The sequence below is a fragment of the Bolinopsis microptera genome, chromosome 7, assembly GCF_026151205.1.
Source record: "Bolinopsis microptera isolate Bmic1 chromosome 7, MBARI_Bmic_1.0, whole genome shotgun sequence".
NCBI lineage: Eukaryota > Metazoa > Ctenophora > Tentaculata > Lobata > Bolinopsidae > Bolinopsis > Bolinopsis microptera.
In genome coordinates, this window is record NC_087078.1 from 11,493,519 (window position 1) to 11,510,412 (window position 16,894).

The following is a 16,894-nucleotide window of genomic DNA, read 5'->3' on the forward strand; positions in this document are numbered from 1 at the left end:
GAAGGAGACTGCACGGTGGTCCTTTCCCGCCATATTCTGATAAGCTACCAAAAATATGCGATGATGGTTCACACTTCAGGGTCTGATCAGGGGTGGCACTTCCCAAGAACCAATACTGTTATCGGCCGGTATATTTACCTCTACTTGCCCCCTATCTGTAATTAATACAGGAGCATGGGGAGAGGGAACTGGGGGACACCAGACGAACCGCCGTTCCAGTCAGAGATCTAATCAAAATTCCGCGGCCCTTATGGTAGAGGGGGACCAGCTGGATGGCACTATGGTGGCAGTAAAGTTTGAGTCGTGGTTGTTCCGTTGTGTAGTCACGCTTTTTTCGTGATTTAATGACGGTGATATTATCGTACCTACTCATAATGTCATTTGGAAAAATTGTGAAAGTAGGAGTAGTACAGACAATTCAGATAGAAGAGAATATTGTGTACGGCTATCGTACGAGCGTAATTAATGGAATATAATTAATTTTGCTGTGATTGATTTATAAAAGCTCCTCGGGGTTTTATTCCTTTCTTCCAAAAAAACATGCAACAAATTCAACCACTTAAATTCTCAAACATAAACTTTGTTAAAATATATTTTACAATTGAACAATTGTGATAGAATAAATTAAAATAGATGCATTTTCACTATGAAGTCTAATTCAACTTGAAATAACAATTAACCACTTAGGGATGTTTTGTGCAACAGAACATTTCCACCTTTTTTTAAACAAGCAAAATAGCATTACAAGGTAAACTAAAGTCGAGTCTAACATTATCTGAGGTGAAATTGTGAAATATAAAACTGTGAGAGTACTGATTTAAACAACGTAGGACCCGGGGTGAAATAGGGAGAGATAGAGGTTAAATTTCAATCAGTATAGGAGTATTAATATACCGGGGACAAGTGTTTCGTCCTCCACAAATCTGTCCTAATAGAGTAATAGGTATTTTAGATATTGTTACTGACGCTCTGCTTATTGCTATTTTGTAAATGCTAATGGTAGTAATTGGGGGCCAACGCCCCAAAAGGCCCCGATTTCTAGGGCCCTTTTTGGATTTTCGATATGTGTAGGGCCTTTTGGGGCCCTAGAATTAACTTCAATTTCATCAAGTTTGATATATGCTAAGTGCTTTAATGATATTATCTGACTACTTGCACAGTACTTTTATGTTTATTTGAGTGTATTTACATGGAGATTATGGTCCATAAACACTATCAAATAGTGGTCAGGGTCAAAAGGCCCCAAAAAGCCCCAATTTCTAGGGCCCTTCTTGGTTTTCGATATGTGTAGGGCCTTTTGGGGCCCTAGAATTAACTTCAATTTCATCAAGTTTGAAATATGCTAAGTGCTTTAATGATATTATCTGACTACTTGCACAGTACTTTTATGTTTATTTGAGTGTATTTACATGGAGATTATGGTCCATAAACACTATCAAATAGTGGTCAGGGTCAAAAGGCCCCAAAAGGCCCCGATTTCTAGGGCCCTTTTCGGATTTTCGATATGTGTGGGGCCTTTTGGGGCGTTGCCCCCCCCCCCCCTAATTGATTCGAGTGTGATCAGGAACGATCTAAAATTCAAGAAACCACAAAAATGTGCTCCAATCTCATGAATATATGTGACAGCTAAACAAAAAACTAAATATTGTTTCTCTTAGAGTTTTTATGAGTGCTCCGAAAATTTTATAGTAGGTATGTAATTCTGAATCTGATTATTGGTATTGGATCATGAGATAGTATAATCATGACCACGACTGTCTGAAGCTCTGATGAAGTCTGGTTAAAATGTGATGTCCTCAACGTAGTCGATATCTCCGACACTATCCACAGATATGGTGTGATCTGAGGTAAACATCGACTCCTCGGCTCCCTGAAAAGAATGCGGAGCGTCATGGAATGTGATCGTATTAGTTCGACTTTTGATCTGTGCAATTTCGGAGAATTGAATGAGAAATCGAAGATAAAAATCACGATAAACAATTTATCTGGATTCTGCAGAACAGCAGCTCACCTTTTCGGTACCAATCTCGGAAGTGTGAAGAAGATCGTCAATGTCAGATATCCCGGATACTTCCTCGGTTGCAGACGTGTTTCTCTCGAAATCGTCATCGTAAGTCTTATCTCCAACATCTGTGGATGTCTCTGAAAATTAAAGGGCCATGTTTACTAATGAAATTCGCTTATTGAGAAATTGAGTTACGTGTGTGAATGTGTGTCTTTTTTTTGTGAAAAGTCGGTTAAAATACGATTAGAAAATACCATACTTGGTCATTTCATTTCAAGCTATGGTCGGATTCTCCTCAAACTTTGTAATAAGAGATGGTTTACTTTTTAAGTAAATATCATATAGTACTGACCGATTGTGTTTTTCCCTAATCGTATTTTCAACCGACTATTAAATCAACATTCCAACCAAACAATATAGACACTTACACCCACATACATCAACATTCCACAAATGAAAAATTTGGAACATTAATAAAAATTTGAAAATTTGATTGGTTATCACCACACGATTTAATCAGAATCATTGAGATGAAACTGTACTGCTAAACTCTAAATAATAAATTACCATTCGAGAACTTTAGACTCGACATGGAATCTTACACTAAACAACTGTGCAGACAATGAGACAGAATTAGACAAAGAAACAGAATTAGAAGTAGCGCACATTAAAAGAACAAAAGATTGAGGAGTACTAGCTGATGGTTCACATTCACAAACAACTCCAAAAGTCGAAAGTAAGTTTACGGACTAAAGTTAAAGAGGATTATAAGGACGTTGATAAATGATAACACGTCACTACACTGGAGTTAGCTATTCTTGAAGTTGTTATTCCTTGTGTGTTATAGATTTGGGCCTGGAATTCAAAAATGGAATTCCTTTTCGGATGTAAACATTACATATAACATGGTTCGTTAAAATATTACGTCTGTAAGATTCCGTTCATTTTTTATCAACCTTTCTTCCTTTTTGGGCAAAAACAATTTTTTAAAAGCAAGCTAGGAACAAGGGGCCGATTTCCTTTTCGTGTGGCATTCTGCCACGGTCCTTTCGGTACAGATTTCCCTGCAGCATAGTCTGGACGCAACCCCACTCCCCAGGCATATGCACTCGTGTTATTTTCGCAGCTCTAATGAGAGCCGCTACCATTCACACTATGGTTTGGTGAGTGACGGATGCTCTTCAGTGTTGAGATCTTGACCCAGCTGGGATTAGCACTCGTAACCTCAGGGCCTCCCCTTGGACCTATAAGTTGACCTAGCTGCAATAATAATTTCTATTCGCTAGATTACATTTTTCGGAACTCTTTCATTCCAAAAAAATGTTTTCTTTCCAAGGATATGGAATCATGATATTGTTATTTAATTTCCCCTAAGAGGCCTGGCATGTAGCAGTTTTAGGACTGAATCCCTACCGGACGGAATCACTACCACCCAAATATCACTACTGGTAGTGATTCAGTCCGGTAGTGATTCAGTCCTAAAATATACCTCAATCCCTACCAATAATGATTGGTAGTGATTCAGTCCGTTAGGGATTCAGTCATGTAGTGATTCGGTCCGTTCACCGAACCAACTTTTTAAAAATACCGTGTACTTTCTGTTCAACCCTACAACAACAACAACACTAATGTTTCACTGTGCTTCATTTCTTTGGAACCCCTTAACTTGCTGCAATCATGATATTAACTAATTGATCTACAGATCATCAATTCTTCCGAAAATATGTCTGGATTTTTCGGGTGAACCCACTAATTAAAGATCCGGCGAGATCAAATATTGTTCGTTCCTTTTGCTAGATTTCACTGTAAGTCTGTATGAAAAGATGTCTCATGTCTGGTCCTTTTCCCCTTCGACATATAAATGGACTTAAATGGTACGGCGCCAGCCAGTCGGGCACGTGGTCACCAAGTGACGCAGTCACGAGGTATAATCAGCTGATAGATATCGTGACCAATATTAGCCAGCGAGAAGGGCTGGATTTCAATTAGATTCACAGCTCACAATTTGCTTGAAATATGAAATATCATTTCAAACGCAAGCGTCTTCTTTGACATCGATACTTACCACTTACATTTATTCCGTACTGTACTCAATAAATGTAACTCACGTGACAAAAGTGCGGCCACTTGAAAAATGAATTATCATCTCAAACGTTTTAAATTAGTGGAGTAGATCGGAAGGAACTACTTTCATAAATTGTAACAGGAAATGGTGACCAACAATTTGAAATTAAATCGCACTGTTTTGTTTACATAATGACGTCTCGTATTGTTTTGATAGAAAAAGATGAACTTGAAGCTCTCAGGAAAGGCCGAATACCGGAAAACACACGAAAATCGACTCAATTCGCGGTCAATTTGTACAACACATGGAGTGAGGAACACGCCCGTTTGGGGCATAGGTATGCCCCGCTGGACTGCGGTGTTCCTTCAATGATGAACATTATGGTGGCAAATTTCATAGTTGAGATAAGAAGAAAGGACGGACACCACTATGCACCTGAAAGCTTAATAATCATTTTTCATGGAATAAACAGGTACTTAGTGGAGCAGGATGCTACCATGAACCTAAGCCTTGCTCCAGAGTTTCTCACTTGCCGCCAGAAAGTGGACGGCTATATCAAACATCTGGAGAAGGAGGCTCCACCTCACAAAAAGAAGAAGGCACCTGCTGTAGACCCTGGTGTACATAGGGTACTTTGGCTGAGTGGACAGCTAGGACCTGCTACGCCAATATCGCTAGTAGACGGTCTACTGTGGCTTTGTGGCTGGTTGTTCGCTCTTTGCGGCAAAGAAGAGTTGCGAAACGCCAGATATTACAATTTTCATTTCGAAGATTGTGTATTGAAAGAAGGTGGACCAATAATGAACAAGGTCACATATACAGAAAATAAGTCAAAAGCTAATCAAGGAGGTCTTCACAAGAAGAATGACCCACGTCCTGTACAACATTACGAAAACCCAAGTAATGAGAATTCATTCACGAATTTATCCAAGTTTTATTTATCAAAGCTACCTGATAAAGCAGATTTGAATAAAGCACTGTTTTTCACTCCCAAGAAGCTAGAGAATCCAATTCATGATGATGTGTGGTACACAAATACTCCAATAGGTATCAATACATTAAACAAAACAGTGAAACGAATAACTGAAGATATTATGGCGACTAATCATTCCTTAAGAACAAGTACCATCAACACACTGTTTGATGCAGGTGTAACGGAAACTGACATAATTAAGAGGACCAGACACAGGAGCGTAGCAACATTATCAACTTATCGTAGAGATAGTGTGGATGCTCTTACTACAGTTTCCGAGATTCTGTCAGCTCCAAGTGAGACACTTAAAACATCAGACGTGACTGATGAGGTAGCCACAACAAGTAAAGCGTCTGAAGTGCTCCCATGTCCAAGTTCAACAACGACTGCTCATTCTACACATATCATAGAGACACTAAAAACATCACGCATGAATACTAAGAGAAAGGTGGATAAGTGCGTGTCCCCAAAAAAAGCAAAGAAATCTAGATTGGATAAAGAACTCGCCGAAGCACTTATTTGGCTAAAAACATCCGACGTTTCCCAACTAGTTACAGACTTTGACGACTTTGAAGTAGAACAAGTACAATCAAGATGGACGGAAACGGTTTCGATAGATACAAACACTCTGATTACTTTGCCTAACCAGAATCCAGCCTAACGTCGAAATAAGTATGAGATTTGACAGCAACAATATGTCTGTTGGAAAGGTGCCAAATAAAATTGAAGACAATGATAAAAATGTAGGAACAGAGCTGTCTTTAGCCCGCGAGAGCAGAAGTTCATTTCACTGTAAGGTATTAAAATATCAATTTGCATGCCAAACTATTTCATTCTTTGTAACATAATATCTTACTCCTTTTAGAATGCAAGCGTCTTCTTTGACATCGATACTTACCACTTACATTTATTCCGTACTGTACTCAATAAATGTAACTCACGTGACAAAAGTGCGCTGTCCAATAGCAGTTAGGTAAGCTGTCATGTGGCAACCACGAGAGTAACACGATGGTAGCAGCATGGCAAGATGCTCATTGGACAATGAACACTTTGTGTCGGAAGTAGATACAGTTTTTTTGCCAATTTGACACTGTTAAAATGCACCAAATTTCAAAATTTTTGTCGGAAAATGTTCCCAAGACTGTAGTCTTGTGCCGTACCATAAGCAATTTATAGAACTCCTGACAAAACTCGTGCCTTCGGCACTCGTTTGGTCAGGAGTTCTATAACTTACCATAGCTGCAATGATAACTTCTATTTGCTAGATTAAATTTTTCGGAACTCCTTCATTCCAAGAAAATTTTTTTCTTTCCAAGGATATGGAATCATGATATTGTTATCTAATTTCCCCTAAGAGGCCTGGCATGTAGCAGTTTTACTCTACTTCATTTCTATGGAATCCCTAAACTTGCTGCAATCATGATATTAACTTATTGATCTACAGATCATCAGTTCTTCCGAAAATATATCTGGATTTTTTCGGGTTAACCCACTAAATAACGATCCGGCGAGATCAAATTGAAATATTGTTTGTTCCTTTTGCTAGATTTCACTGTAAGTCTGTATGAAAAGATGTCTCATGTCTGGTCCTTTTCCCCTTGGACATATAGATGGACATAGCTGCATTTTCCGGAACTCCATCATTCCAAGAAAATATTTTCTTTCCAAGAATATGGATGGACATAAACTGACTCGAAAACAGTCTAAATTATCATTTATTGTTGTGACTTTTCATACGGCATTCCTGTGATTCTGTACATCAGCGACACACCAGCAGGGTAGTAATTTTGTGAACCATATTGCAACCTTTTATTTTATTTCTAAAGAGAAGTCAGGATTTGTCCAGCCTCTAACATTGCTATTTGTTGACCTACTGCAACCTTTATAGTCCTTAGCAATTACACAGAATCTGAAGCTGCAGCCATTTTGAGATTTCACCACCTAACATAAAAAAGATATGAAACACCAGTCCTGCCATTTCAAATCCCGAAAGCCTTTGCCAAAATTAAATTTTTGGACAACTTCAGCATTGCCTGAACCCTCTTCCCCTCCAGTTACGTGTATAAACCCTCTTCTTTTAGACTGCTGACGTAATATCTGAACGATTCTTGTCTTGAATTTGTCGGGTCCTAATTAAGTGAAATTTCTGAATTGTGGTTTCCAGTTTTATTTTTCAAAACGTTGTTCGTAAAGTGGTTTAAAGCCAAAATAGTTTGCCAATGCTAGATTTTTTCCATTCACCATTCTTGAGTATGGCAGCACTCAAAATGCAACAATTGAATGCATAAATAATCTAAATATCATTTACACTGGACAAAGGGATCGTTCACATAATACGCTTAAGCCTTAAGGGGATAGGGTTGAAATGATTAAGCTATAATGGACGAAATATGAATTATGTAATATTATGTGAATGACTTGAATAGCCAATTGCAATTATATGCTTGCAGTCAATAAAGACACTGCAGTGATTGCAATGAAGGTGGAGCCTTTCTAACCAGGGTGTGAAGGTATTTTAATTTAAGGGGTTATATTAGTATAGAGACATAGAGGGAGGTTTATCGTTTTCTTAAGTGCTAATTTGTTATAAATTAACAACTTCCATTGCCACCACTACTCCTATTCTCGCAATTTTGTAAAATCACAGATTTCGTTATGTTAACTTCAGATAGCTGCAAATTTGCATTTAATGGGCATCATTCTCGGTCAAAATCGAAAAATCAAAAAATGAATATTTCCGATACCATACTCTTTTCAGCTGAAATATAGCAGTAGTACTTGCTAATTAGAGGACGATAGTTATGTTAAAGAACCAGTTAACTCAAAAAAAAGTTTTTCTCATATTTTTATAGATTGTGACAAATAGCAAACTGAGCAACGAGTCGAAATTCCTAAATCTCTAACTGCTCTCTAACGCGTGTAAATAGCGTTTGTATTATTTTGGCGATGACGTCATAAAGTCCCTTGCGCGCGCAGAAGAGCTCGTGAGACTGTATTTTACAGGTAGAAAATGGACATAATACACTGTTTTTTCCCCAAATAATGCTCATTCGACCACAAATAGAGGAATAAATTTAATTGTCAGCGGAAAACATTATGGGTGATGAGTCGGGGGGGGGGGGGGGGGGGGGGGAATCATATGGTCAGAATCGTACGTGACGTTGGGTGGGTGGGTCATATTTTCTTCCAAAACGCAGTTAGTATTCTTGTACTAAGTGGTGGGTCTGCTGCTCATTTCCCAGAAAAACAGTTAGTATATGGTACTAAGGGGTTCATTTTTGGGTGTCCAACCCAAAAAAAAACCATGTTACCTCAAATTACAATTTTGGGAATGGGTTTTATGGTTTTTTTTGCTTTTTTGGGTCTTTTGTAATTTTAAAATTTTTTTTGTAACTTTTTATCTAATTCGACTACATTAAAAACAAAACCCCTATACTAAATAGTGGGTATATATTGCCCATTTCCAATGTTTAATGACCTGTTCAAAGCAATTTGTGGGTGGGTATCTTATTTTATATACCCAGACTCGGTTAGTACCGTGATTTCTGATTTCTCAACAGTTAGTACTGCAAAAGCCGGCAAAAGGGGTGGGTGTCCTGAATATTATCCGAAAAAGCAGTTAGTACCGTGAAGGGGGTGGGTGGGTCCTTTTTGTTAAGTCCAAAACTGCACTTAGTCGACGTCACGTACGGCACTTAGTACCTGATCTCCCCCCCCCCCCCCCCCCCCCCGGTGAGTAAAAAGTGGCGGTAATTTTGTGTAAGTCTGATTGAACTATATAAGTGAACTCCGGAACTCACTTTAAATGTCAACTCCCTTAAGTCAATAACATAACCTGGCACGTCTAAATCATTATACCTCAACGGTCATAATGTACAGGCAATACTGTAGGGATACTGAAGGGAAAGGAAGCAGTTCTAACGAGCTCTTCTCAAACACAAGGATATAACTTGTGAACTCGGCTAGTATATATGAAACATTTGTCATGGAGTTGTAGAGGGAGTTATGTGCCTCGCCGGGCTAAAGTAGTGGATGACCTTGCTGTACAGTGTACGGCAAGTTAAACAAGGATCTGAAACTACTAGGTTCCGTACAGACTCAACTCTGCACCCGTGTCAATATGTTCATTATATGCAAGCCTCTTGATTTATTTTAAAATATCAAAGCGTTTAGAACTTGAACACTGCCACTTACAATTTAGGCTATACAGATACTTTCACCATTATTAAATAATAGGGGTCAATTTGAGCTAGCTTGATTGTACTTAAATTTAATGGCCATTATTATAATGTACTTGTACGTGGTTCCTGTTCCAGGCGCCTTTACTGATCGTTTCTCGTTAGACTATTACCTGTCTAGCCTGGGGATTAAACTGACATCAGAAATTAAAGATCATGATCGTTCAAATCACCAGGTTGAAGACAGTATTGTGTAAATTTAGTTATATTTTATACAATATCTTTGTCGCATAGTAGCGGGGACCGGGGTAGTAAATACGGTGTTTCGTTTCGTTTCGTATGTGGTGCAAAAGATGTTCTTTGGTTTGTTTATGTTCTTTTTAACGTTTTCGTAATGTGTTTTTTGTACCAGTCTTACAACCTCGCTCAGGCCATAATCGTGCACGGCGGTGCAGTGTGCACCTATCATCCCATCTAATTATATAGAATCATCGTTGAGAAGACTATATAATATAGTCTTCTCAACGATGACTCGTCTCAGGTTTTATGTTTTAGGGCAGCATTCCCCTTCAGATCAGGGCACTGTCTTGAAGTCTTGAGACTTGCCGACTATTATAATATAATAATGCCTTCGGCTCTTCGGGTTCCGCTTGATAATTCCCGACAGCTTGCTGGAGGGAATTTGCGGCCCGAAGAACCGGAGGTATTATGTATTATAATATTTTCCGGTTCCGATTAGGAAGGGGTGTAATCCGATACGTGCGCATGATACAATATAGTGTCTAATATATAGAACGCCAGTGTTATTTGTTTTACAACTTGCCGCCAGCCAGTCTGAGGTCTATGCTGATAATACTTTCGCTTCCCTTGCGGGATATATCGGCAAATTATCAGCTCTCAGTGTCCGAGACTTTTAGTGGATATAATTCCCGGAAGGTATTATAACTAGCAGGAACCCGTCTACCCTAAAGTGGTGTCAAGACTCGAGAGAATAAAATAATTATTACCTATTTAATTCGCGTTTTTGCCACCACTTGGGAGTCCAAATTTTGAGCACTAAAATTCTTATTCCTTGGCCAATTTTTAATTTTTTCATGCTGATTTGAAGGCCATTAAAGCATTTGACCCAGTCAAAAAAGTTTCAGTTGTATATCTTTTACGGTTTTTGCGGAAAGTCGCGTTAAAGTTGATGCCCTGGTGTCAGTAAAATGGCACGGATATATCCACATATGTATATATATATCGTCTCGCTTTATATATAGTAAGATAACGGACTATGAAATGAAATGAAATGAAATAGAGCATTTATATCCCGCTTATATCAACAACCAATATTATTAAAATTAAAAAAAAAAAATTGCCGACTTCAAAGCGGCTGGCGTGGTGACAAAAGTGATAATTTAAACTCCAGAATGCATGTATGTAAATTACCAGTAAGTGTAAGAGTTCATATATAAAATGGCCAAAAAATATGTAATATCTATTTTATTGAATAAGAAAATATAAACAATTATATCTCACTCATCTCTCTCACAAATTTTACCAGTCCTGATAAAATAACGTTTATTAGGATTTTCCGTGACCTTCCTCTTCAAATCTAGAACCAACTGTCTATGTACTTCACGCTCCTCCGGCGACCGATCCGGTGAAATAAAGACAGTTTTGAAACACTGAGACAGTCTGAGTTCTTTAGCTTTAATCAGTACCTGATGAACGGTACTAGAGCTTCCAAATGATACTTTGACAGCTCTATTTTTTTCAGCAGCTTTATTCCCAATTCGAGCAGCTTCAAAGCGTGGCTTCTCTGCCATTTGTTCAAACACATCGCAAATTTAATCCCCAAGTTTCTCTCCTGCTTCCTCCTTTAGACCAAAAATCAAAACATTTCTGCTGCGATCCTCTTCAGCTACCACATTCTGAACTACTTTCTTCAAGTTCTCTGCTGTGAAAGTGGATGCAGAGCTGGGGGGATGTTTTGACACAGCAGCACTGTAAGACTTAATCTCAGCTTGAACAGTATTTTCTACAGCGGTTTTAACAGTTCTCTGGACTGATTCTAGATCTTTAGTCTTAATGTCCAAGAGTTCCCCTTGCAAATGAATAACTGATTTCTGAGCATTAATCATGTCACTTTTCATTTCCTCTAGTTTTGTTGTCGCTGTTAGAAAAACTTCCTTATATGCAAAGCTAATCTGAAATGCATCAAAAAGGTGCTTTACTAAAACGTCCTTGTTTGGTTTCTTGAACTTGTCTAATGTAAAATGACTATCTTCATCACAGTTTATTGTCTTCATCACTTTCTCAATCCAATGACCAAGATTATTAAAAAAATAAAAATAAAAAACTTATAAAATTTTTAAAAAGAACCTCAAAAAACCTTATAGACCTTGAAAACAGTGCCACTTACCCTTGCCCGTGAAGGAACAGTCACTGACTGTTCTGATTAAAAACCCCGATTTACAATTACCGCACCCAATTTTTTTTCCGAAAAAGGTGACTTTATTTCCGAGAAAGCGAGAAGTTAATAGAAAACGTTTTTAAAGTTATCATTATCTTGAAATTTGATACAAGCCGGTTAAGTTAAGATATTGATAAAGTTATTGAACAGTTTTTTTCTCCGATTGTTTAGCAACAGCATCTGGGCCACTAAGTCTCACTTTTGTACGATAGTTCTAGACTTTTTCGTTTAAAGGATTATGCTTATCAGTATAAGGATATGATTTCACTACTAAGATATATAATATATTGTATACGTAGATTGAATTCATGACACGTGATTCCTTACAGTAGTGCTTATATAATACAGGACTCAAGACAAGCTTGTAAGCTCGTTTCAAGGTGAGCTTGATAGCTTGTGCTTGTGCTTGTGCTCATCACTTCGTGTTCTCTGCAGTCTGCATGTTATCGTTTAACGCCTTAGTTACTCGATGTTTGACAGTATTTTTTTAATGACAGCGCGATTGTGTTTGACAAGGATTGGTCGGTGCAACAGGTGAATACGTGATCTGTATAAGCCCATACATTTCAAAACTTAATCTGGAGATAGTAGATACCTTAGCGTTTGCAGAGAACACTTTATTTAAACGTACCTTACCTCTGACGTGTCTTATCTTAAAAAGAAGGCCAGAAAAATAGGAGATCTTTTAAAAGAGCCTGTACTTGGGATTTCTGATTTTTGCATAATATATTTTTGATATGATAATAAGCAAATTATTAATAGTATCGTCGTCATGGCTATAGTCTGGTATTCACGATTAGGAATTATTATTGGATTTCCAGAGCTGGTCCGTAGCTTAAATTCGGCAGAAATTGAGATCATGACGAGGGGTCAGCCGGTGCACGAGGAGAGAAGTAAACAATCAGGTACAAGTTTAGGCTGTGTTCCAGCTGATCCTGGTCGTTTACTTGTGTTATCTTAGCGATTTTACGTTGAATTTACGGGTAATATTACTCGTACATACCTTATCCTGCGTTTATCTAATTACAGCTCAATCTTTGCAATGTTTACTGAAATAATAGCCCAAAAATTTTAGTATTTCCCTATCTGTGTGCACTCATATTTTCCCCCAGCTCGAACTATTGGAAGTTTGGTTGTATCCGGACGAGGAGGACCCATTGATGCGAGCAGGGTTTCCATGCCCAATATTGAATTTCTCAAACATGCCTAAAATACCTTAGTACATATTATTATGATTGCTATTTTTGGCTTATAACTTTGAAAAGTTGATATTCGCGAACAAGGACCGATTTGAAATTCCGTACCTTTTTAAATTTCATGTATTTTTAATATCAAATAACGGAGTAGTTCGCTGTTTATTAGTCTCATGATTGAAATACTGATATCTGGATATTATCCGGTTGGAAGAGACAAGGACAAGTGAAACAAGGAAGTTAGGAGTAAGGGCAAATTTTCGGCGTCAACGCCATCTTCAGGCTGAAATTGTTATTAATGTTAGTATATAATAAATGCTTCTATACTAGTTAAAATGCTAAATTGAAATTACACACACTGAATACAGGTTACATCAAATGGTATTATACATTATATTGAAAATAGTGATGAACACACGTTTTACACTCTGTCCAAGTACATAATATCTACTGAACATAAGGGTTGTGTGCTATTTGTTTAAATTTGTCTTTGAATATGTTGTAAAAGAAATCCCTTAAGCTTCTCGCACTCTTCTTTGTTATTGATACTAGGTTTAAATAAATTAATGTAGTAAGCTTCTGTCACTTTACGTTTAATGGTGCTATATAAGTTAATTTCTAAAATATCGAAGGAAATATCTGGTTCTAAGTTATTGTGAAACTCTGAATAATGAGCAGCCAACGCATTATCAGGATAGGTTAAAGGCCTGTTGACTGCTCTTCGATGCTCTGCAAATCTATCGTGTGCTGTTCTACTCGTTTCCCCTATATATAGCTCTTGACATAATTTACACGTAACTTTGTATATGACACATTTTGGTTTGCAGTCGTGATTTGTTGTGATGAATGGACATATGATACAGTTTGGTTTTGGTTTCAATGTAATGTATAATACCATTTGATGTAACCTGTATTCAGTGTGTGTAATTACAATTTAGCATTTTAACTAGTATAGAAGCATTTATTATATACTAACATTTATAACAATTTTAGCCTGAAGATGGCGTTGACGCCGAAAATTCGCCCTTACTCCTAACTTCCTTGTTTCACTTGTCCTTGTCTCTTCCAACCGGATAATATCCAGATATCAGTATTTTTAATATATCATGTATGCAGGAATAAAACAACATAGAGCATTAGAATAATACTTATAGATTATTTTATACGAAAATAATTAAAAAAATAATTAAACTAACATCTTGCGAAAAAAGTAGAGTTATATCGACGAACACTGCCAACAACAGTTTTTTACGGATATTTGTTTTCTATTGCTTAATAACATCTGCATTCTGCATAAGTACAGGTTGAGGTAATGGTAATTAGTATAATGGTTTAAGAATTCCATCACGCTTTTCTGATTGGCTTAAGGTAACACTGCACGTACATTGTACATTGACGCGTGCATTATGCATTGAGTCAATTCCGACATGTTTTAATAGTTAATACAATATTGAACCAAGGCTATCAGTTTTGTGAGTTGATCATGCCATTCGAGTGTCCTGATCATCTTGAGTAATTTGTAGCCATTTGGCCTATGGCCATCTGCCATAAACCATAATTTATTCATTGGAAAGCATAACGGCCTCTATATTACTATTAAGAACTGAGAATTATCGGTATTACGAGTTCGACTATACATTTCGTGTCTGCAGACTTCTTGTGGTATATTCAATGCCCATTAGACGGCATGCCTTAGAAAGCTTAGCGTCGTCGATTAGGCCCCATACATTAATCGAACCATGGATATATTTAACAACCATTCATTTCCATAATCGTTCAATTTATCTCTTTACGTCTGGACGCCGAGGAAAAGAAAATGAGCAATACACTGAATGATCCCTGGTGTTGTCTGAGCTGTGTCTAATTGGTCGGGGACCAATCCTTGATAAGAATAGCTCCAGGGGCTCAGGCACTGGCAGTAGCCCGGGTAATTGTGCTCACGAACACGCTCCCTTTGCGTGTGTGAATTCTTCTCTTTGCAAAGGAACTCCATTGTTCCTGCTGATTGATGAAGGCATTTTTACCTTTCGATCGTCGACTCTTCTCGTACGCTGCTCACTGCTCAGCTCCCTCCTGAGTCCTGCATGATAAAAACACCCTAGTTGCACCATGTGTAATGTGTATTCAGACACCTAGAGGCTAAACTTTGGTGTGCTACTCCACTATTTCCATTTTTCAGACACGGTTGTAAAATCTTGACGTGCTACTACTCTTTCTTCAGACCCAGTATAATAATGTTAGCAAGGTCAAAGTTAAGCTACTGCAGTAGCTTTACTCAGTTAACATTGGGGTAGGGGGGCCGGGGCAACCCCATCCATGTCCATGCCAATTTGACCAACATTTGAGGAATAGATGGGCAAACTGGGCATCAATTATTTAAATTTTCAAAATCGAAAAATAAATATTTCTGATACCATACTCTTACTCCAATTCAAGGTTTACCTGTCTTTAATGCGATCCAATTTAACCAAAATTTGAGGAATAAATGGCATGGCATTGGCCGGTCCACCCCCCTCCAACGATACACGGAGACTATCGTCATTCTATTATTTGAAACTAACCCACAGGTACACCATCATCATCAATTCTGAGCGCTAATTTATATTGCACAACACACACACACAGACCCGACCACACAGGCTATGTGCCTAACAGAGCGGCAAAGTGGTTCCGCGGAAGACTTTCTGTAAGAGCGCTGTATCTAGCTGTGTATTTCCAGATAGAAAGGAAGTGCTCAACAGCATTATTCAGGATCTCATAGTGGAGAGTAATAGCGCTCTGTTACTCTGTCCGCTGCAATTGTTCGGTGTGCCTGCGCTTTTAGTTTAGTGCAAAATCCGATGTGGCTCAGCTTTGTTATGTAGTGTATTTATAGAGGGTTTTTAATAGAGTGGTTAATTACAGTAGCGTTGAGAATACATTAATTATTCAAGGATCATTTTACATGAGCAACACGCACGTGCTTAGTTATTTCTTGTATTTGACCTAAATAGACTTTAAACTAATTTATCAAAGCTCAATTTTTAGTTTGTTCTTTGATTTCGATTCTAAGGAACCACTGATTTTATTTCGACCCATTATCTTTATAGATGAATGTTGGGAAATTAGCTATGGCCTATTTACGGCCACTATAAATAGCCTCGAGACGCTCTTTGTATGGCCACGATACGGTCGTATAAAGGCAACAGCTAATGGCCCAATTCCACGGTATCACTGTGTATGTGAAACCATTTACAATACATAACGAAGGGTCGCTAAGCTAATGAGAAGGTGATGCATGATGATAGTGACTCAGCATAAGTAGGCAATGTTTGGTTCAGCAGATCGCGAGTCTAAGTACACGCAGTTCTCGGTATTACAGTATTACTATTTACTATTACCAGTGCGTGCTTTTAATTACTCACTACCACCTTGTTTGTTTGCATATTCGTAATTAATTGTTAGGTCTCGATAATTTACCGAATATAACTATAAAAATTTAGGGGTTGACCTTTTGTTAGTCAGCGACTACTTCGAATAGACGTTTGATTTTGATAAAACTATCACGAAGTTTTGAACCTAGAAACACTAATTTTACACGGATGCACTGTGTACCCCTTACAGCTCTACCATCACGTGTTAGATTAAGAGATAATCAAAGCTCAAAGGCTAACTTGCACGCCTGCACGGTTACCACGCGACGCAAAATTTTTCAATTAGATATCTATTCTGTTATTCTTCCACAGAATTCCGAAATTCGAATGTAGACAAATTTCAAAAATTTGGTCCCTCCGTCTTAATTTTGAAATGGTAGAATGTTGACCATTACCTGAACGCTAAAATAGCGCTGGCAGTACCGATCTTTCAAAACCTGAAAGCAAAAGCAATATTCCCAACCATACACGGCCACGGGTTAGGTTAGGGCTTAATGGATAATTAATTGCACAAGAGGGAAGCTTCTAAATTACATTGTTAAACTCGATTAAGAGCAAGAAACTTTCTAGATGAGACTGTACCTGCTGTTGCCTAGCAACACGCAGGGG

The 16,894-nt window shown here is 38.0% G+C and overlaps 2 protein-coding genes across 2 annotated transcripts in view; one reads left to right on the top strand and one right to left on the bottom strand.

Annotated features, from left to right (window-relative positions):
* Positions 1 to 564: 564 nt before the first annotated feature.
* LOC134818892 (centrosomal protein 43-like) overlaps positions 565 to 16,894 on the bottom strand; it is a 47,647-nt gene continuing 31,317 nt past the window's right edge. Inside the window, exons 8-9 of the mRNA XM_063828602.1 lie at positions 2,012 to 2,142; positions 565 to 1,870 (exon numbers count right to left, since the gene is read on the bottom strand). Of these exons, the coding sequence (XP_063684672.1) occupies positions 1,781 to 1,870; positions 2,012 to 2,142 (221 nt within the window). The 3' untranslated portion in view covers positions 565 to 1,780. The remainder of the gene's footprint in view (positions 1,871 to 2,011; positions 2,143 to 16,894) is intronic.
* The window catches only part of LOC134818694 (protein PALS2-like), a 74,292-nt gene continuing 64,153 nt past the window's right edge, over positions 6,756 to 16,894 (top strand). Inside the window, exon 1 of the mRNA XM_063828334.1 lies at positions 6,756 to 6,766. The gene's annotated coding sequence lies outside the window, so the exon portion shown is untranslated. The remainder of the gene's footprint in view (positions 6,767 to 16,894) is intronic.